We start from the raw sequence: 22,305 nt of genomic DNA, 5'->3' as shown, positions 1-22,305 counted from the left end.
TTCGTCTAAGCTTTTTTCACAGCAGCAGCAGGTTTATTGTTCCCTTCCTTTAGGGAATCTGTATTCATCTCTGAAGTGTGTGTGTGTGTGTGTGTGTGTGTGTGTGTGCTTGCACTTGTGGTACTGGACATGGACCAATATTACCCCCCTCCCCCGGGTCTGTTTTTTTTTTCATACTTGGCACTAATATGCCGTCGTAATATACAGAAGCAAATAATAATAAATAATATAATATAAAGGCATTCCCGTGCCCCTGCGCAGGACACAGTTCAATGTATAAATACACAATGCAGGTTGTTATTCATGTGCAGCTGTTTGTTAAACAGAGAAAACACTTATTATTAGTGCATGTCTACAGCTGTTAAAGCAGACTGAGAGCTGATTATTATTATTATTATTATTATGATTATTATTATTATTATTAGTGCATGTCTACAGCTGTTAAAGCAGACTGAGAGCTGATTATTATTATTATTATTATTATGATTATTATTATTATTATTAGTGCATGTCTACAGCTGTTAAAGCAGACTGAGAGCTGATTATTATTATTATTATTATTATTATTATTAGTGCATGTCTACAGCTGTTAAAGCAGACTGAGAGCTGATTATTATTATTATTATTATTATTATTATTATTAGTGCATGTCTACAGCTGTTAAAGCAGACTGAGAGCTGATTATTATTATTATTATTATTATTATTATTATTATTATTAGTGCATGTCTACAGCTGTTAAAGCGACTGACAGCTGTGATCTGCCGCCGTCATTAGAAACGGACGTCGCTTCACATGATGCTTCGGTGGGAAGGACGTCTCATGTCTCTTAAATCGTTTCCTCTCTCCTCGCTTCGTTTCTTTGTGTCTCTTCATGCATCCCCGGTGGGCGGAACTAAGACACAAGGAAACGACGCAAGTGAGGGAAGCAGGGATGCGAAATAAAGGACATGAGACAGAACCCAGGTGTGTGTGTCCTCAGGTGACTCCCTCCTGAAGCACTCTGGGATGCAGTTCACCACGAAGGACCGGGACCAGGACCAGTCAGAGAACAACTGTGCGGCGTACTACCAAGGGGCCTGGTGGTATCGCAACTGCCACACCTCCAACCTGAACGGGCAGTACCTGAGCGGAGGCCACGCCTCCTACGCTGACGGTGTGGAGTGGTCGAGCTGGACAGGCTGGCAGTACTCGCTGAGGTTCACTGAGATGAAGATACGCCCCAAAACCAGACCTGGACCCTCAGCAGCTGGTCCTGGACCTGACCTCTGATCTCTGACCTCTAGACCTGACCTCTGACCTCTAGACCTGACCCTTGACCTCTAGACTTGACCCCTGACCTCCTGTTCCCTGGCCCTGACCTTTGACCTTTGACTTGTTTGTTTTATAAACTGTTGTTATTGTGAAAAATGAAACCTGTGTTTCAGTTACTTTCTTATTGATGATGTCACAGTTGAATGTAGCCAATGGTTCATTAAAGAGTTTCTGAAACCCCGCCTCCCTCTGTCACTGTCCAATCAGAGGACTCCTTAATTTTCTGTCACTGTTCAATCATACCACTCCTTCAATCTCTGTGGAGCTTTGATCACAAAAGTTTAAATTTATTTGATTTGGTCGAAGTAATTTAAGAAACGATGTTTGTAGTAAATTCTCATTTCCTGTCCCAATAACTTTATATAACACCAAAGTTCAATTATAAAACTTTCAAAGCACAATACACTCACACAGAAAGAGAAAGAGACAGAGACAGACAATGACAGAGACAGACAGACAGACAGACAGGTACCTGATGAAAGGTAGAGGATGGTCGTTCAGGTGAAGGATGACAAGCGGTAACGCGATGACGGCTGCTATGACGACCAGCGTAACAACTGACCAGAACAGGAAGTTACAGCATCCCTGAAAACACACACACACACACACACACACACCAGATATATGTGTGTGAGTGTGTGTGTGTGTGTGTGTGTGTGTGTGTGTGTGTGTATTCCAGCTGGGACATAAAAATAAATGTTTTAAAACTGATTCAGAATCACTTTCAGTATGAACCTGTGGTCAGAGCAGAATATGCAGAAAAATCTATTTTATTATTATCTTTTCATAAATGACAAAATGTTGATGATGATATAACTGATTATATTTTGTCTTATAATGAAGGACTGTAAATAGAGCAGAGGGTTTTTAAAGATAATGAATATTTATAAAGTTTGACGGATTAAATCTGTGTGAGTTAACGGAGCTCTGATTGGATCGGCGTCATGACGTCACCAATGACGGCGGAGATGACGAACCTCCTCCGGTGATTCGCGGGAAAAGTGAAAAATGGCGACGGACGAAGTTTGAAGTTTAGCGCCACGAAAAGAGACACAGAGAGACAGATAGGGACAGAGGAGGAGGACATAGAAAGGGACAGAAACAGAGTGACACAGAGGACAGAGGCAGATAGAGACAGACAGCGAGTGACAGAGACGGTGAGAGAGAGAGAGGACACAGAGGGAGACAGAGATCTGAAGACACGGAGACACGTCTGTGTGTCCCGGAGGACAGACCGGAGGATCGGAGATCAGGGGGACAGACCGGACCGGAGGTTTGTGTCTGTTTCTTTATTTTAACCTTCTGTGTGACTCGGTATTGGACCGGGTCTCGGGTCTGAGTCCGGGGAGGACCGGGTTCATGTGGGTAACAGTATTATTCCAGAGTTACCGGGCCGCTATTAACTGTGTGTGTGTGTGTGTGTGTGTGTGTGTGTGTGTGTGTGTGTGTGTGTGTGTGTGTGTGTGTGTGTGTGTGTGTAACCCGGGTAAGTTAACGGTAGTCCGTTAGTTAACCCGTTGTGACCTGGGTCAGGCTGGTTAACGGGAGTTAACGGTGGTTTGTCAGTTGATGGGAGGACGCACTGCGCATGGTCAGAGGTGTCAAAATCCCCCTGACAGTTCAGGAATGAATCACAACCTGTCTCACTGACACCCTGTCTATCCCCCTGCCTGTCTCTCCCCCTTCCTGTCCCTCCCCCTGCCTGTCTCTCTGCCTGTTTTTCTGTCCCCCGTCTGTCTCTCTGCCTGTCTCTCCCCCTGCCTGCCTGTCTCTCTGTCTCTCCCCTGCCTGTCTGTCCCCTGCCTGTCTCTCTGTGTCTTCCCTGCCTGTCTCTCTCCTTGCCTGCCTGTCTCTCTGTCTGCCTGTCCCCTTGCCTGCCTGTCTCTCTGTCTGTCCCCGTGCCTGCCTGTCTGTTCCTGTGCCTGTCTGTCCCCCTGCCTGCCTGTCTCTCTTCCTGTCTCTATGTCTCTCCCACTGCCTGCCTGTCTGTCCCCCTGCTTGCCTTTCTCTCTGCCTGTCTCTCTGTCTCTCCCCGGTCTGTCCCCTGCCTGCCTGTCCCCCTGCCTACCTGTCTGCAGGATGTTTGAGGACCTGATCGAGGCCTTCTGTGGTCTGGAGCCTCAAGTGTCTCCAGGGGGCATGGCCTGTCGGAGGGGGCGGGGGCTGGAGGAAGCTGAGGAGGTGGAGTCCAGCCTGAGTGTGGGACAGTTCGTTCTCTGTCATTGGTCAGATGGACTCTACTACCTGGGCAAGATCCAGAGGGTAAAACACACACACACACACACACACACACACACACACACACACACACACACACACACACTCACACTCTACAGGACAGTCCATGCTGATTGGCTGGTGTAAATGTGCTGTGATTGGTGGACAGGTGAGCCCGCCCAGACAGAGCTGCTTCGTCACGTTTGAGGACAACTCCAAGTTCTGGGTCCTTTGGAAGGACATCCAGCACGGTGAGAGACAGACAGGCAGAGAGACAGACAGACAGTTGGACAAACAGACATAGACAGATGGGTAGACAGACAGGTGGACACAGACAGGTGGACAGACACAGACAGACAGACAGGTGGACACAGACATACGGGTGGACACACACAGGTGGACAGACAGATGGGTGGACACAGACAGACAGGTGGACAGACACAGACAGACAGACAGGTGGACACAGACACATGGGTGGACACACACACAGGTGGACAGACAGATGGGTGGACACAGACAGACAGGTGGACAGACACAGACAGACAGACAGGTGGACACAGACACATGGGTGGACACACACAGGTGGACAGACAGATGGGTGGACACAGACAGACAGGTGGACAGACACAGACAGACAGACAGGTGGACACAGACACATGGGTGGACACACACACAGGTGGACAGACAGATAGGTGGACACAGACAGACAGACAGGTGGACAGACACAGACAGACAGATAGGTGGACACAGACGGACAGACAGATGGAAAGACAGACCTATAAATGTGTCCTGCGTTCTCACTCTGCCTGTCAATTACAATCTTCGTCCAATCATGTTACAGCTGGAGTGCCGGGGGAGGAGCCTCGCTGCTCTGTGTGTCGGGAGGCGGAGCCGAACTCTGACAGCCAATCAAACCAAGACAACCAGATTCTGATCTGTGGGAAGTGTGGCATCGGTGAGAGACACGGGACACATCAGGACACATTAGGACACCCAGAGACTAGGCCTGTCACAATAACACATCTTTTAGGACTATATATTTTCTCAGAAACTATCACGGTAGACGATAGTATTGTTGAGTTCATCCTTTTCCACAGCAATGAATTTTTAAATCTCAAGAATATTAAACATTGGAATTAAAATGTGGAAAATAAATATTAAAACATCCTAGAAATATGAAACATAAATAAACTACAATCAAAACAAATAAAATAGACTCTAGCGCTCTGTTAACAGAAATTGGGCTGAGATAAATATTATCATTATATATTATAAATAATATATAAACAGTTGTTTATATATATTAAATTATATATATTAACAGGTGTTCTGGATATTTTTTGGGCAATTCCTTCTGCCTGTCAAACATTTGCAGTATTACTGAAATGGCACAAAAAGTCAGCTATAAGAGGCGTGGCTCCTTTAAGAGGCAGGACAGTCAGTGCTAACAGTTAGCTCTGTAACAGTACAGTGTGTATGTGTTCAGTTAGCGACCTCCGTTTGTTTACAACAAGCACCGGACACTCTGTGGACAGTTAGTGTGCTGGTTGTTCACAATAACTGGCAGCAGCAGCAGTTGTTGTGCTGCTGAGCTGAACAGTGAAATCCAAATGTTCCCACACCACTCTGGCTTTGGCACCAATTCCATTTATTTTCCATTCCATTTCCAATTCCATTTTATTTATATTCCAACTTCCTCGAGTTGTGCAGCTTCGGCTGGCTGGCTGGCTGGCTGGCTGGCTGGCTGGCTGGTGCGCGCGTGTGCTTGTGTGTGCTTGTGTGTGTCGCACCTCCCACAGAGAGCAGGCTGACTGACAGGAGAGGGACGGAAGCAGCTACTGGCGAAAATGTTGAGGGCCACAAAAACTATCGTGTCCATTTTTATATATCTAACAATAAGTCAATACAGTAATTATTGTGACAGGCCTACAAGAGAGGATACGTCTGTTTAGTCTGTCCATGTGTTTGACTTTTGTCTGTCTGTCTGTCTCTCTGTCTCTCAGGTTTCCACCAGCAGTGCCATGTCCCTCCTGTAGAAGGCAGCAGTCTCAGTCCCTGGTTCTGCAGACGTTGTGTCTTTGCTCTGGCTGTCCGGGTACAAACTCACAATCACACACAGTGATGATGGGATGTCCTCACAGCCCAGTGTAACATATACTGACTTGTGTCTGTGTGTCCTCCAACAGAAAGGGGGCGCTCTGAAGAAGGGTCCTATCTCTAAAGCTCTGTCAGCCATGAAGCAGGTTCTGCTGTACGACCTGGACTCCCTGGACTGGGACTCTCAGCACCGGACCAATCAGCAGCAGTGTTATTGTTACTGTGGAGGCCCCGGAGAGTAAGACCCCCCCCCATACAGACCGCCACTCACACTGCCACATTCAGACCGCCACTCTGTGACCAGGACTTGAGTGTTCTGGGTCTTGACTGTGTCCTCTGGTTGCAGGTGGTACCTGAAGATGCTGCAGTGTTTCAGGTGTCAGCAGTGGTTCCATGAGGCGTGCACTCAGTGTCTGCAGGAGGCCATGATGTTCGGAGACAGGTACTGGTCCAGGACCTCCTCCTTTCAGGGTTCTGTCCTCTTAGGACATATCTGATGCTGTCTGTCCCCGCAGGTTCTATCTCTTCCTTTGCTCGGTGTGTAATAAAGGATCAGAGTACGTGCGACGCCTGTCCCTGCGCTGGGTGGACCTGGTCCACCTGGTCCTCTACAACCTGTCCGTCAGCAGCAAGAAGAAGTACTTTGAACTGGACGAGATCCTGGCCTTCGTCTCTGCCAACTGGGAACACTTACAGCTTGGAAAGGTACCGTACTGGACCGGACTGAACCGGACTGGATCAGACCTCACTGGACTGGACCAGACTGAACCAGACTTTCTTAGCTGGACCAGACTGAACCAGATTGGACAGGACTGTCTCAGACTGAACCAGACTTTCTCAGACTGGACCAGACCTTGTAGTCCTCATGTGAACCTGTTCTCCTGTTTGTTGTCTAGCTGTCCAACACTCCTCCTACAGAGAGGGGGCAGCACCTGCTGGACGCTCTCAATAAATACAAGAGCAAGTAAGAACTACATTTGTCTCCTGATCGATACTGATCAATACTGACCGATATTGATCGATACTGATCAATGTGTGTGTGTTCAGGTTTCTGTGTGGGAAGGAGATCAAGAAGAGGAAGTGTATCTTCCGCCTGAGGACCAGGGTTCCCCCTAACCCCCCCTCCAAGCTGTTCCCTGAGCGCACTCCGAGTGACGGCGTGCAGGGACGTAAGAAGGGCGTGGTCAGGACCAGGTGCGTCTATATATTATATTTTTTATATATATATATATATATATATATATATATATATATATATATATATACACACATACATACAGTAGTGTTCAAAATAATAGCAGTCTAATGTGACTAACCAGATTAATCCAGGTTTTTAGTATATTTTTTAAAACTGTGGTCATACAACTAAATATTAGTTTAGTGATTCACAGGATTGCTAAATCCTAGAAACAAAAAAGTTTGAACAAAATAGTTTTGAGTTTGTAAAGTCAACGGCAGACACTGCTATTTTTTTTAACACACCCCTTTCAACTAATTGCCCAATTGCACAGCATTAAGAGCTGCATATCACCAATGCTGGGTCTTGTTGGTTTTCTGAGAATCTACTGCACCTACTGGTACCTTGTTTACCATGTAGCAATAAAAAATATACTAAAAACCTGGATTAATCTGGTTAGTCACATTAGACTGCTATTATTTTGAACACTACTGTGTATATATATATGAGAGAGAGAGATCATAAACTTTAACTCTTTGTGTTCAGCACTTGCGCTGAGAGGAGGAAGAGGAAGTCCAAGTGGCTGCTAGAGGACGCCATCCCTACAGTAAGACCCCTCACCTCTACTGGACGCTGTCTCTGGTTCTGTAACTAAACTGTCTCTCTGCCTGTCTGTCTCTCTGACTGCCTGTCTCTCTGTCTGTCTCAGAACGAGCTGTCTTGCAGCTGGACCTCCAACCATCACATGGCCAACATTTTTGACTTCACTCTGGATGAGCTGCAGAGCCTGAAGAGGTGAGAGAGATCAATGATCAATAATCAGTCACAGATCAATCCTCCAATCGAGAAACACATTCAGAGTTTAGTTTTTATCCTGAAGCTCGTCTTAAACCTGACGACTGGTTTCTGTGTGACGGTGCTGGCTGCGTTACACTCTGTTGACACTGAGACTGTCAACAGATCAATACACTCTGATCCTCCAATAATCAATCAATCAGACTGTCAACAGATCAATACACTCTGATCCTCCAATAATCAATCAATCAGACTGTCAACAGATCAATACACTCTGATCATCCAATAATCAATCAATCAGACTGTCAACAGATCAATACTCTGATCTCCTCAGCAGCTCCAGTAGAACCGTCAGTATTGATCAGGACTCCACTGATGCCTCCACCTCCGGGTCTGCTACCACCAGCGCCTCCTACAGCTTCAGGTAACCTCCACCTTTACCTCCACCTCCACCTTTACATCCACCTTTACCTCCACCTTTACCTTTACATCCACCTTAACCTCCACCTTTACCTTTACATCCACCTTTTCCTCTACCTTTACCTCCACCTTTACATCTACCTCCACCTTTACAACCACCTTAACCTCCACCTTTACCTTTACATCCACCTTAACCTCCACCTTTACCTTTACATCCACCTTTTCCTCTACCTTTACCTCCACCTTTACCTTTACAGCCACCTTTACCTCCACCTTTACATTCACCTTTACCTCCACCTTTACAACCACCTTTACAACCACCTTAACCTCCACCTTTACCTTTACATCCACCTTAACCTCCACCTTTACCTTTACATCCACCTTTACCTCTACCTTTACCTCCACCTTTACATTCACCTTTACATCCACCTTTACATCCACCTTTACCTCCACCTTTACATCCACCTTTACCTCTAGCTTTACCTTTACCTCCACCTCAACCTCCACCTTTACCTTTACATCCACCTTAACCTCCACCTTTACCTTAACCTCCACCCTTACCTCTACCTTTCCCTTTACCTCCACCTTTACATTCATCTTAACCTCCACCTTTACATCTACCTTTACCTCCACCTTTCCCTTTACCTCCACCCTTACCTCTACCTTTCCCTTTACCTCCACCTTTACATTCATCTTAACCTCCACCTCCATCTTTACCTTTACATCCACCTTAACCTCCACCTTTACATCTACCTCTACCTCCACCTTTACCTCCACCTTCACTGCCACCTCCACCTTTACCTCCACCTCTGTGTCCTCAGGAGGAGGGTGGGCAGCAGGAAGAGGAAGTTGCCTAGCAACAGCTACAGCCAGTGGGCCAATCGCAGCGAGGCGGGGGAGGAGTTTGGGGGAGAGGAGCCTTCTCTGGATGACCAAGAAGCTCCGCCCCACCTGACATCAGACTCCTCCCACTTCCTGTCTGACTCCTCCCAGATATCTGACTCCTCCCACCTCCACTCCTCCATCTCCTCGTACTTCGGCGTGGCGGGCCGGCTGACCAACGGCGAGCGCTACCAGGTGCTGGCCCGCCGTGTCACGGCCCAGGGGACAGTCCAGTACCTGCTTGAGTGGGAGGGGACCACGCCTTATTAGGACGGCACGGTAACAGGTGAAGCTTTGACCCCACCTCCTCTAACACACAGCCAGCTGCTGATTGGCTCAACCATTCAGACCCCAAAACTGGACCATATGGTCATATGTTCCAATAAACCTCCATGTCCCCTTAAACCACCCTGTTGGAGAGCTGAGCTGTTGGCTGTGTCTCTGCTGTGTGTGGAGGAGTCGGGTATCAAAGCTGAACCTGAACCTGAAAAAACAGTGTTTAGTTTAAATACAGCCAAAGACCACACACACACACACTCACACACACACACTCTCAGTCAGTAGTATTATGTCTGTTGTTTCTTTTCTCTGACATGTTAAACAGTCAGAAGCTCCTGAAGCCCCACGCTGTCAAACAGCCCGCTGCCTCACCTGTCCCCTCCTCTCCTCTCCTCCTCTCCTCTCCTCTCCTCTCCTCTCCTCTCCTCTCCTCTCCTCCTGTCCTCTGTCCCAGCCGGTCTGAGGGTCCCAGTTCATTCTTGTTGAACAGACAAGTTACACAAAGTGTTTTACAAAGTTACAGTTTCTGTGTTTTATCTGTTTGTGGACTGAATGTTTCAAAGACTTTTCATAATAAGCAACACCTGTAAACAACCACACACTGACAGTAAACAACCACACACTGACAGTAAACAACCACACACTGACAGTAAACAACCACACACTGACCGTAAACAACCACACACTGACAGTAAACAACCATAAACTGACAGTAAACAACCATTACCACGTTCAGTATCTATGCAAACATCAGAGGTTAGCTGGAAGCTAACTCCCCCATTGGTTTGAATAAGGAATGCTAACAGTGCTAATAGTGCTAACAGTCTCTGAGACGTTAAACTGCCACTCTGTCACTTTAAACCTGCTGCCATGGTAACCATGCTCCCCTCCCATTGGACGGTTGTTTTGATCATGTGACTGTTTGTATGATGCTGACCAATCAGCTGCCAGCTTTCTCTGAAATAAAAAACTGTTGTTTGACCTTTGACCTCTCTGTCTCTGTGTGTGTGTGTGTGTGTGTGTGTGTGTTTGTGTAATTATAGTTAACGAAAACTACAATTGAAAAAACATTTTTGTTAACTGAAATAAAAATAAAAACGAGTTTTAAAAAAAAATGATAACTAACTGAAACTGTATTGTGTGGTTACAAAACAAACTAAAATCATAGTGAATGGCTTGTTTTCGTCTTTGTCAACTTTTTTCATACATAATCCAGTATTTTCTATTTCTCTGCCGCTGAGTGTGTGTATTCCTGCTTTGTGGGCTTCCAGGAGAAGTGCGAGTGAAATTACCGTAATGGCACTATGTTGGCTATAAAGGGCAACTTCTCAGCTGTCAGAAAACATTGGAATTTTCCTGATAGTGCAAACCGTAGTGTTATTATGGTAAAAGTGTCACCGGCGCAACACTGTAAACATTGGACGTTGTGCTTTCACTGTGTGCAAATGGAAGTCTTCAATTCAAACATGATATTACAAATCACATTTTTTTTTGCGGTGGTGCTGAGAATCCAGCAGCGACAGTGCACCGCCACAGAATAAATGTAAGGGAAAGACTGCATAATCCTTTTTGGTTGATATGAAATGTATTTATTTAGCTCCAACTAACTAGCTGCTGGTTAGTGAACATGCAGGAACACATGGTGAATATGTTTACTGAGACTGGGATGTTACACTCCAACCAGAATACAAAACACCTGGAACTGTAAGAGTTAATAACCTTATTGGGGCTAAGATGGATAAACCAAAGGAAATAAAGGCTAAATTTATTATGATCTCTTTGAATCTCGCACCCAACGCATAGCCCATTACAATAAAACTAAAAAAAACTAAGCATATTCAAAAACTAAACTTAAACTAGCAAACTCACTCTTAAAACTAAATGAATTTGAAAAATGAAAATTCACAACAAAATTAAAACTAAAACTAATGAAAAAAACAAAACTATTATAACCTTTGTGTGTGTGTGTGTGTGTGTGTGTGTGTGTGCGCGTGTGAGTGAGTGAGAGTGCAGCAGGTGATGATCTTTTAATACCATTAAGGTTTTAAATAACACGTGAAAACAAAACACAGTCAGATGTTCAGGAGAGTCCTGAGGGTTGCCGAGAGACAGTCAGACAGCTGATCAGACAGACAGACACTTATTCAGACAGACAGACGGGTAAAGTGAACTGGCAGCATGAGGAGAAATCGTCGGGCAGCTGAAGAGACAAACTTCAGGATCTCCGTTCATCTACCTGTGTGTAAGTTCACCTGTCTCTCTGTTTACCTGTCTATCTGTTTACCTGTCTGTCCTCCTGTTGTTGTCTCGACATGTCTTCATCTCTCTCTGTCCACATTTACATATTTCTACCTGTCTGTGTCTCCGCTGGTCTGGTTACCTGTCTACCTGTCTCTGTGTTTCAGGTGTGTGATCAAAGAGCTGCTGTCATGGAGGAGCTGGTGAAACACCTGTCCAGGTGTCAGCATATGGGCTGGATGAGTGTGATTGGTGAGTGGATGATTGACAGCTGGATCAGATCAGACCGACTGATTTTATACCACTATTATTATAATTGTATTATTATTATAACTATCATTATTATCATTATTATTATTATTCTGCGTGGAGCTGTAGAATATAAACTGGTGATGTTGTCACAGAGCTGAAGAGCGCCCCCATTCATTGGCTGTCGTGTGGTCGGAGGGCGGAGCCTGACGTCTGGACCAAAATGTTCTGTATTCTGTCGGATTCTCAGCTGCTGATGCTGAACAACCTGGAGGTATGTTTAATAAACAATAACAGCTTCTGATGCTTAATAAACAACAACAACAATAATAATAAACAGCTTCAGATGTATAATAAACAATTATAATAATAAACATCTACTGATGTTTAATAAACAGCTTCAGATGTTAAATAAACAAAATGTTGTCTTAACAAACAAAATGTTACATTTCTTAAACAAAACATCCTGTTTATTAGATGAAATGTGTTAAAGAAGATGTGTGTTGTTTATGAAACATGTTTACTAATCTGTTGTTTATTAAACATGTTTAATCTGTTGTCAGGTCCATCCTCTGCTGCTGGCTGAGAGGGCAGAGTCTGTCACCGTCTGGCTGCTCAGATACTCACTGCACGTCACCTCAGGACCTCCTCCTGGACACGCCCACAAAGGTAAGAGATGGGACACAGAGAGACAGACACACACACACAAACAGACATGGACATGATGGACGTGGACTTTGATGCTGAGTTTGACAACGGTAAGAAAAATGTTTTCGTCTGTTTGTGTGTATGTGTGTGTGTGTCTGTGTGTGTGTGTGTGTGTGTGTGTGTGTGTGTGTCTGGCTGTCTGTTTGTGTGTGTGTGTGTGTGTGTGTGTGTGTGTCAGGGTTGTGAACAATAAACCAATGCGACCGGATATTTGGTTTAACAAGTGAGAGATACGGCTGCGTCGGTAGCAGCCTCCTCAATCAGCCATGAACTCCTAGATTAATCGGTTGTAGAGTCATGGATCAGGTATCGCGAGACTTGGAATCGGTTGGCAGCTTCAAACACTTACGGTTTGCGTCAGCGTCTTTAAAACAACGCAAGAGCTGAAGCTGCTCGTGAAATGGTTCTCACGCAACTCCAGGGGTCTCTCCGGTCTCTCCCAAGTTTCTTTTTTTTGCATCCCCGCTTCCCTCGTTTTAAGAGACATGAGACGTCCTTTCCTCCGAAGCGTCACGTGAAGCAACGTCCATTTCTATCACAGCTGGATCAGCTGTCAGTCGGCTTTAACAGCTGTAGACATGCACTAATAATAACAAAAAGTGTTTTCTCTGTTTAACAAACAGCTGCACATGAAAAACAACCTGTATTCTGTATTAATACTGTGAACTGTGTCCTGCTCAGAGGCACTGGAATGCCTTTATATTATATTATTTTTTCATTATTATTTGCATCTGTATATAGACGATCCTGGTGATAAATCATTATTTAATATCCCAGAACATGATTGTGGCTGCTGAACACCAGCCAATGTTTTATTAGGTTAGATGATTAAGGGAAAATGTAAATGATGTTACTCAGATCAAACCTACACTCAGAAATGATCAGCCTCACATGGGACTGAATGGAAATGACAAACGATGTTTTTGCTGACAGACAGACTCTCTACTGTTTGTTTTTGTTTTTTTACTTTAATAATATCCATAACAAATCTGAATGGGGGAAATAACAGACCATGAAAGGATAAAAAGCTTCTAGAACGATTTTTCTTTACATTATTATAAATGTAGAAAGATGTTTGTGGTCTTTTTGTTCTTCAGACCCACAATAAAACAGATTTTTAACTCCATGGTGATTCGGAAGATAAATATAAAACTTGTAGGTGACACATTATAAAATATCTACAACAAATATTAACTGTAGAATCAAATAAAATCGTATCGTTCTGACAGTGTTTCGAATGGAATCGGTTTGATAAAAGTATTTTGTTTTTTACTGTATCGTTACCTGTGTATCTAGATGCGAATCTAATCTTTTTAGTGCAACCCTAGTTTCTGTGTGTGTGTGTGTGTGTGTGTGTGTGTATGTCTGTCTGTCTGTCTGTCTGTCTGTCAGTCTCTGTGTGTGTCTGTGTGTGTGTTTGTGTGTGTATGTGTCTCAGGGATTATCTGCTCTTCTTAATCTTGACTTCATGTCTCAGAGATAATAATCTGATAATCTGATATTTGGGGTCGGTTACCGTGGTAACCTGACTGACAGCTCCTCTGTGATTGACAGGTCAGCTGCTTCTTTATAATGTTTTACATAAAAAAGATGAAGTGATGTCATTTTATGTCCATGCCCACTTTATGCTGATAACAGTCAGTGTTTCTCCTGCAGTAAATGTGTTATTGTGTCCTCGTGTGTGAATCTTTGTTAATCTCGGGGTCCCTAAACAGTCTGTGAGCTGCATAAATCGGGTCTGACTGGAGAGCTGAGACTCTTTTGGATTCAATGAGCCCGATGTTCTTCATGTGTGATGATGTTAGAGAGTGAAACTTGAGCTCAGCGTATAAAATGAGCTGCTGTGACCTCTAGGATAATCACAGCCTCATGAAACTTTACAACCACAAACTAGAGATCTGGAGCACTTGTCTTTATGTATTCATTTATTTATAATAATCAAATAATCAATGTATTATTTTATTATTATTTGTAGTTGATTTTTTAAAATGTATTAATTTATTTATTTATTTTAAGCTTAGAGAGTTTCCCCCATGACACAGTTTGAATGATTTGAATATTGAATAACAAATATGCAATGAAGTGTTGAAAAATGCAATATAAAAATTAGGGCCGGGACTCGATTAAAAACATTAATCTAATTAATTAGAGGCTTTGTAATTAATTAATAGGAGTGAATCACATTTTAATCGCATATAAATATTTGACCTGAGAACAGTGAGAGGTAAGTCCAACAGACCAATGCAATTTTGCCATTAAGTGTAGCAATAGCATATTTATAAATATAGTACATTTCGCAAATTCAGGTAGCCTATAGGTAGGTAGACCTTCTGTAAACTATAATACTTTGTTTTTTTTAAGTAAAACACAATACTTTCAAGAACATTCAGAATACTGGAAACCCTGACTATTAGAAAACATCTCTCTGTTGCTTCAGGTGCCATAACAGACTTTGTTGATTTACCAACAGCTGGTTTAAAAAAATCAAATTAATTTCAGTCCAACTCTCTCAATAACCTTGGCCAAAACAATAAAGAGATCAACATAAAGTGCCAGTTGCACTAACAAAATGTCTCATCATCCACGGGGCCAACCAAAGCGTCTCATCACCTCCTTCCTTCATGTTCACTGTGGTTTGTTGTTGTCTCAACTCATCAACACTAGTTGGTGCTCCAGTATAATCGGTCCGCCTGAAACTCATCCAGTGAGAAACGTTCCGCGGTGCAAAAATAAGTGTGATTAAAATGTGTCAATTTTTTTAACGCATTAATTTTTGTGTAATTAATTAATCTTAATTAACGCGTTAAAGTCCAGGCCGTAATAAAAATAAGATAAAAAATGTATGAAGAAAATATAATAATCCAAAAGTAAAAAAAATTGGGGGAAATAAATAAAAGTGAAAATGCAAACTTCCAATAATAAATAAATATTGATATAAATAAAATATTAAATAATATTTAAACCCTGATACACCTCAATCATTTTAATTTATTGATCAATAATTAATATAACATTAATATTATATCTGACATTAATGTTAATAATTAATATTATTATTAGTTGTGATCATCCAATTCCAACACAAACACACACACACACACACACACACACACACGACTGCTGCCGATCACCGTGGCAACCCTGTCAGTGCCAGTTTCCAAGGCAACAGCTGTGGAACTACAAACACTCCCATGATCCTCTCTGTTTCAGATGTTCCAGAGAGGGGGGTCCGCCGCCAGAGCATGCCCAGCGGTTCCACTGAGGACACGCCCACCACCAGGGTGACGGTGAGTACACACACACACACACACACACACACACACACACTGTCTCCATGGTAACAGGAGCTGCAGTCAGCTGTGGATCAGCTGATTGGCTCCACCTGCAGGTGAAACAGGGAGAACACAGAGGTCACCTGATACACTGATGATGATGTCATCATACGCTGATGATGTCATCAGACAAACAGCTAAGGGGGACGCTCCTTAGAATCTGAACTTAACCAGGTCCAGACTGAACCAGGTCTGGTCTACAGCATCTGTTACCATGGAGATAAATCCAGGTTAAAGACTCCAACCTCACATTGTTTCATTATAAACTCTGAATATCACACAGAGTTTCACTGCTCCTGCTCCTGCTCCTCATGCTCCTGCTCCTCCACCTGCTCTTGCTCCACCTCCTGCACCTTCTCCTGTTCCTCCTGCTCCTCCTCCTCCTCCTGCTCTTGCTCCTGCTCCTGCACCTGCTCCTCCTGCTCCTGCACCTGCTCCTCCTGCTCCTCCTCAGGGTTTCCTGTCCCGCCGGTTGAAGCAGTCTCTGAGAAGAACTCGCTCTCAGCCCAAACTGAGTCGTCCAAACAGCCTGAAGAGCGACACCAGGTAACCTCCTCCTATCTGAGCTCCTCTTTGCTCCTCTCTGAGCTCCTCTCTGCTCCCTCTGAGCTTCTCTTTGCTCCTCTCTGATCTCCTCTTTGCTCCACTCTGAGCTCCTCTCTGCTCCTCTCTGCTCCCTCTGAGCTTCTCTTTGCTCCTCTCTGAGCTCCTCTCTGCTCCTCTCTGAGCTCCTGTCTGCTCCTCTCTGAGCTCCTCTCTGCTGCTCTCTGAGCTCCTCTTTGCTCCTCTCTGAGCTCCACTCTGCTCCTCTCTAAGCTCCCCCCTGCTCCTCTCTGAGCTCCTCTCTGCTCCTCACTGAGCTCCTCTCTGCTCCTCTCTAAGCTCCTCCCTGCTCCTCTCTGAGCTCCTCTCTGCTCCTCACTGAGCTCCTCTCTGCTCCTCTTTGAGGTCTGAGTCTGAGCGCCTCCTGGTTGATGTTTGGTGGTTTGTAGCTGCCCTGTATCGCTGCAGGACCTTGATCCGTTTGGTCAGAACCTGATCCCAGAGCCTCCTACACCCTGATGAACTGGAGACTCTGAAGGCAGAGTGCAGCAGAGTTCTGCAGAGTCCTGTTTGTTCACAGCAACGTCCTATCAGGTCCAGACTCTCCCTGCTAACTTCACCTAAAGCAGGGTCTCTGTCTCAGGAGGTCAATGTCTCAGGAGGTCTTTGATCAGGAGATCTATGTCTCAGGAGGTCTATGTCTCAGGACATCTTGTCTATGATCAGGAGGTCTTTGACCAGGATGTCTATGATCAGGAGGTCTATGTCTCAGGAGGTCTTTGATCAGGAGGTCTATGATCAGGAGGTTTATGTCTCCGGAGGAGGAGAGGAGAGGAGGAGGAGGAGGAGAGGAGAGGAAGTAGGGCAGCTCTCTGCAGGGGAGGGGCTTCTGCTGTCAGAGGGAGGTCGAGTCACATAGAGACACAGAGAGAGAGGGCTGCTGGAGCCGTACAGCATCGATAGTAGCAAGCTAACAGACAGACAGACAGACAGATAGAAAGACAGACAGGTTCAGGATCAGCAGGTTCTCCATCTTTCCTTCCTGCTGAAGAAAAACATGGATCCATAACCCTCCTCCCTCCTCCTCCTCCTTCTCCTCCTCCTCCTCTCCTCCACTCTCTCTCTCTCCTCCTCTCTCTCTCCTCCTCCTCTCTCTCTCCTCCTCCTCATTCTTTCAGGATGCTCGGTGAGTATCTGCAGCGCTGCATTAAACAGCCTTTGTCCTCTGAACAGATAGACAGCTGCAGTGTGTGTGTGTGTGTCTGTCTGTATTCTACCTGATTTGCATGACCATACATGCTGCGTTAGTGTGTGTGTGTGTGTGTGTGTGTGTGTGTGTGTGTGTGTGTGCGTGCGTTAGCCTTCAGTCTGCACACAGCTAGCCTGGCATGTTAGCATGTGGCTAAGCTACATACACGCTGTAAGCCAACATGTTTAGCTAATGAGGTTAACACACACACACACACACACACACAGAGGAATTAGCTGTAAGCTGCTAACATTAAGCAGCTCGTTAAGATAATGATGAGAGCTAACAAGCTAACAGATCATCAGTTGCTGTCAGGACTCTTCAGACCTGTGTGTATGTGTGTGTGTGTGCGTGTGTGTGTGTGTATGTGTGTGTGTGTGTGTGTGTGCGATGTCAGAGGTCAGCTGGTTTCTTTGGACAGATCAGTTTTCAGATGGTTGATCAGTGATTCTAGTTCTCAGCATCAGTTTAAAGTGATTCAGTCTGAACCTTCAGTCTCTTGTGGTTTGTGTTTCCAGATACGGCTGGGCGATATATTGATAAAAACAATATATATTTTTAAATGTCATATGGAATTAGACCATAACGAATATATCGATATAGTTTAAAAAAAAATATTTCTATATAAATGCTGCCCTTACTAGGGTTTGTCATATTTACTTCTTTTGTAATGTTTGGTATTCTTTTCTCATATAAATATTTTATTTCATAGGCTATTTCTATTTATGATATTTTTTATTTAAATGTGGACTTTATGGAGATTTGATTTTTTTTTTTTTAAAGGTACTCCTTTTATACTATATTTATGTTGACTTAATTAAACGGTTTCAATAAAAATACTTGTGACATGTCATATTTGAATTTGACTGAACATTTGCTCTCACTTTGTGATAAAAATATCAGGATACATATCGTATATCGATATTCAGCCTAAATATATCAGGATTTGACTTTTGGTCCATATCGCCCAGCCCTAGTTCCAGAGGAAACAAAGTTCTTCATTTCTCCTCCATGAGTCCAGACCACCGTTCAGACAGACCAGTGGAGCTGAGAGTGGAGACATTTAGGGAAGTTTGGAGACATTTAGAGATGTTTAGAGACGTGATGACTAGAGTAAACAGGTTCCTAGACAAAGTTCACAGGTTCAACCAGCCGGCCGACAACTGACGCAACCGCAATCTTCAACCGCCGTCGTCTGCGGCTCGTTTGGAAGAATTGTGTTCACGAAAACATTAAAATGTTTAATAACGTTGTTTTCATGTCTAAGACGTGACTGAAACATAGATTCAGATTCAGGTAGGCCTGTCTTGATACATAAATACTGTATAACAACAGGAGTACTTTTTTTTAAATATCAAAGCTCCATAAAGTGCACATTTAAATAAAAAATGTATCTTAAATAAAATTAGCCTGATATTAAAATAGGCCAATCTTTTTCTGAAATAAATATATTTATATGAGAAAAGAATAACGAACATTACAAAAGAACTATTGATGCACTAATAGCTCTTATTGCACTATACCTTGATTGTTTGTTTTTATTCTTCCTGTAAGTCGCTTTGGATAAAAGCGTCTACTAAATGACTAAATGTAAATGTAAATGTAAAAAATATTGATATATGCGATATGGTCAAATTCCATATCACATTTAAAAATATATTGATATATCACCCAACCCTAATTCAGATTCATGTAGGCCTGTCACAATAATTACTATATTGACTTATCGTTTGATATATAAAAATGCAATAGTTTACACAATAGTTTTTTTCTGGACTCAATATATTGTTGTTTACATGCATGACTTTTTTGTGTTTTTTTGTGTTTAAAGTAAAGCTGTAAATGTTTGACAGGCAGCACAAACTGCAAAAAAAACAAAAAACTATATCTCCCAAGCAGCCATTCCAGCTGTTTACATGTTATTTTAATAATAAAATAATATAATACATAATGATTATCTCATTGCAATGTTTTGTTAACAGAGCCTGGAAGTCTATTTTATTTGTTTTGGTTGTAGTTTATTTATTTATGTTTTATTTATCTATCTATATTTTAATATTAATTTTCCACATTTCAACTCCAATGTTTAATATTCTCCACATTTAGAAATTAATTGCTGTGGAAAAGTATGTACTTATTATGCTCTAATATCGTTATAAAACTAAAACAACATCGATACAACGATACTTCATTTATCGTGATAGTTTCTGGGAAAATATATCGTCCTAAAAACATGCTATGGTGACAGGCCTAGATTTATTTATCTCTCAGCTGCTTGTTCAATGACTTCAGCTTCAAATTAAGTTACTGAATGAAAATGTTTCATACATTTAGTCTGAGCTCTCTGCTGCCTTCAGACTGGAACATGTCTGTTAGTTCAGAGTCGATGGTGAAGGGTTAACTAGTCTCATCAAGTTTAATCTGCTGGTTACATGAAATAAACTTGTTATGAACGCCATACGAGGGCGGGACTTGTTCTGTAGCTTTTTCCTGGCTTCTGATTGGACAACAGCTTCTTTGCTTAACTCTCCAACATTCAGACTTTTATCTCCCTCTGCTGGTTCAGCTGCTCACAGCTTCAGGTTGTTCTGTGGCTTTAACAGGAAATCACACCAGAGTTCAAGCGTCCCACGTCCTCCTGGCGCTTTCCATCGCCGTCGTTTTTCTGCTGTGTGGACAGCAGCCCTGGCTCCAGGTTTGTTCTGGTGTTGCAGGTGTGTGATGTCGCTCTCTGGCGGTGCAGGTTCTGCCCTCCAATGGTTAGAGTCCTACCTAGCAGGGAGATCTTCTTGGAGTATCTTGGAAGGGAGAAGTGTCCAAACTAGAAAAGCTTTCCACTGGTGTGCCTCAAGGATCAGTGTTGGCCCCCTTCTCTTCTAAATCTACACCACCTCACTTGGTGCAATCATCAACATCATGGCTTCTCCTACTACTGTTACGCCGATGATACCCAGCTGTTCCTGATGACAGAACATCACCTTCAACTTAACCTCTCAAAGACGGAGCTCCTCGTCATCCCAGCCCGTCCCACCTTATATCAGCCTACCAATCTTCAGCTTGGATCCATGCAACTCGTCCCACCAGCTCTGAAGGGAACCTGGGTGTCATGACTGATGACGAACTGATCTTCAAGGTTCATATGTGTGATCATGTTGATTCTCCCTGTTCAACATCAGGAAGATCAGACCCTACCTGACAGAGCAATCCACACAATTCCTGGTTCAGGCCCTCGTGTTATCACGTTTAGACTACTGCAACTCTCTTCTGGCAGGTCTTCCTGCTGCACCACCAAGCCTCTACAGATCTTCAACCAGCTCAGGAGAGCACATGTCACTCCGCTCCTCATCTCTCTCTCTGGCTCCCGGTCTCAGCAGCATCACATTGAAGCCTTTTGTCTGTCTACAGACAGCAGCACAGCTCCTACTTATCTGAACTCCTTTGTTCAGATCCACATACCCTCCCGCCCACTACACTCTTCCAGTGAAAGACATATGGCTCCTCTGCAGCTGAAGGGCTCTACGTCTCAAACCAGACTCTTCTCCTCTGTAGTGCCCCAGTGGTGGAACCAACTTCCAAACTCCATCCAATCTGCTGAGTCCTTCTCAATCTTTAAGAAGAGACTTAAGACCCAACTCGTTACTGAACACCTTCACTCTTGATCTACACACAGAACACACAAAAAACAACAAAAACAAACAAACAAATTCTGCACTCACTACTGAAAAACACTTCCGTCCGAACAGGACCCAACTTAGTCCATGCCACTTATTCTTGCTTATTCTTGTGTTGTTTCTTGACTTCATCCTTGGTTGTGTTGTATGATCTCTCAAATGTACGTCACTTTGAATTAAAGCGTCTGATAAATGACTTGTAGATTGTAGGTGTGTTGTGGTGTTGCAGGTGTGTGTTGTGGTGCTCTGACGGTGCAGGTGTGTTGTGGTGTTGCAGGTGTGTTCTGACGATTCAGATGTGTTGTATGTTGCAGGTGTGTGATGCGGCGGCTGCGCTGCGGTAGCCAGGAGTCGTTGCTAAGCGCCGGCTGTGTGTCATCTCTGGAGCTCAGGATGGACCAGTCAGTGATCATCAAACCCGTTCACTCGTCCCTGCTGGGACAGGACTACTGCTTCGAGGTGACGGTCGCACACACACACACACACACACACAGCGCCGCCGTCTCCACGGTGATGACCTCTGACCGCTGTCTCGTAGGTGACGACCTCGACAGGAACGAAGTGCTTCTCGTGTCGCTCGGCGGCGGAACGAGACAAATGGATGGAAAACCTGCGGCGAGCCGTTCACCCCAACAAGGACAATAGCCGGCGCCTGGAGAACGTCCTCACTGTTTGGGTCATCGAGGCCAAGGACCTGCCCGCCAAGAAGAGGTTATAACACATGTTATAAACATTCACACATGTTCTACACAGGTTATAACATACAGAGGTTATAACAGAGTTTATACCAGGTTATAATGCTTATCATGTGTGTCTTGCAGGTATTTCTGTGAGCTGTGTCTAGATGACAGCCTGTACGCTCGGACGTCCTGTAAGCTGAAGACCGATAACATCTTCTGGGGCGAACGCTTCGACTTCAGCAGCCTGCCGCCGGTCAGCGCTGTGACGCTGCACCTGTACAAGGACACGGACAGAAAGAGGAAGAAGGACAAGAGCAGCTACGTGGGATTGGTCAACATCCCCGTCGGCACGGTGACAGGCCGGCAGCTGGTGGAGAAGTGGCACTCAGTGAGCACACCGAGCACAATCCGCGGTAGGTCCGGGTAGGTCAGAGCGCAGTGACGTCAGCACGCCG

General features: G+C 44.2%; 3 protein-coding genes across 4 annotated transcripts in view; all 3 read left to right on the top strand.

The window, feature by feature from the left end:
• Positions 1-1,418, top strand: part of fibcd1a (fibrinogen C domain containing 1a) — an 8,580-nt gene extending 7,162 nt beyond the window's left edge. The window contains exon 9 of the mRNA XM_059337614.1: positions 982-1,418. Coding sequence (XP_059193597.1) covers positions 982-1,271 — 290 coding nt within the window. The 3' untranslated portion in view covers positions 1,272-1,418. The remainder of the gene's footprint in view (positions 1-981) is intronic.
• A 908-nt stretch (positions 1,419-2,326) lies between these two features.
• phf19 (PHD finger protein 19) lies at positions 2,327-10,165 on the top strand. Of its 2 annotated transcripts, none has more exons than XM_059337171.1 (14): positions 2,327-2,586; positions 3,392-3,575; positions 3,700-3,781; positions 4,372-4,485; positions 5,534-5,625; positions 5,717-5,865; positions 5,974-6,069; positions 6,143-6,332; positions 6,524-6,591; positions 6,675-6,821; positions 7,351-7,411; positions 7,514-7,599; positions 7,937-8,023; positions 8,841-10,165. In XM_059337171.1, exons 2-14 carry the CDS (start codon positions 3,393-3,395, stop codon positions 9,169-9,171), a joined length of 1,686 nt encoding a protein of 561 aa, XP_059193154.1. In that variant the 5' UTR covers positions 2,327-2,586; position 3,392; the 3' UTR covers positions 9,172-10,165. The 2 variants fall into 2 exon arrangements, with proteins under 2 accessions (XP_059193154.1, XP_059193155.1); XM_059337172.1 differs by having other exon boundaries at positions 7,934-8,023.
• Positions 10,166-11,872: 1,707 nt separating this feature from the next.
• LOC131974159 (disabled homolog 2-interacting protein-like) overlaps positions 11,873-22,305 on the top strand; it is a 23,107-nt gene continuing 12,674 nt past the window's right edge. Inside the window, exons 1-7 of the mRNA XM_059336344.1 lie at positions 11,873-11,941; positions 12,231-12,336; positions 15,586-15,662; positions 16,162-16,253; positions 21,485-21,629; positions 21,709-21,881; positions 21,992-22,263. Coding sequence (XP_059192327.1) covers positions 11,891-11,941; positions 12,231-12,336; positions 15,586-15,662; positions 16,162-16,253; positions 21,485-21,629; positions 21,709-21,881; positions 21,992-22,263 — 916 coding nt within the window. The 5' untranslated portion in view covers positions 11,873-11,890. The remainder of the gene's footprint in view (positions 11,942-12,230; positions 12,337-15,585; positions 15,663-16,161; positions 16,254-21,484; positions 21,630-21,708; positions 21,882-21,991; positions 22,264-22,305) is intronic.

Source organism: Centropristis striata, chromosome 7, assembly GCF_030273125.1.
Source record: "Centropristis striata isolate RG_2023a ecotype Rhode Island chromosome 7, C.striata_1.0, whole genome shotgun sequence".
Taxonomy (NCBI): Eukaryota; Metazoa; Chordata; class Actinopteri; order Perciformes; family Serranidae; genus Centropristis; species Centropristis striata.
Note: the sequence above shows the minus strand (reverse complement) of the source record. Positions and strands in the feature narration are given on the sequence as shown.

Excerpts from the sequence above, each read along its gene's own strand:
- phf19 (XM_059337172.1), top strand. The coding sequence starts at position 3,393 with ATGTTTGAGGACCTGATCGAGGCCTTCTGTGGTCTGGAGCCTCAAGTG. Across the intron at positions 5,626-5,716 it reads TCTTTGCTCTGGCTGTCCGG|AAAGGGGGCGCTCTGAAGAA; the intron begins GTACAAACTCAC and ends GTCCTCCAACAG. Across the intron at positions 6,592-6,674 it reads CTCAATAAATACAAGAGCAA|GTTTCTGTGTGGGAAGGAGA; the intron begins GTAAGAACTACA and ends GTGTGTGTTCAG.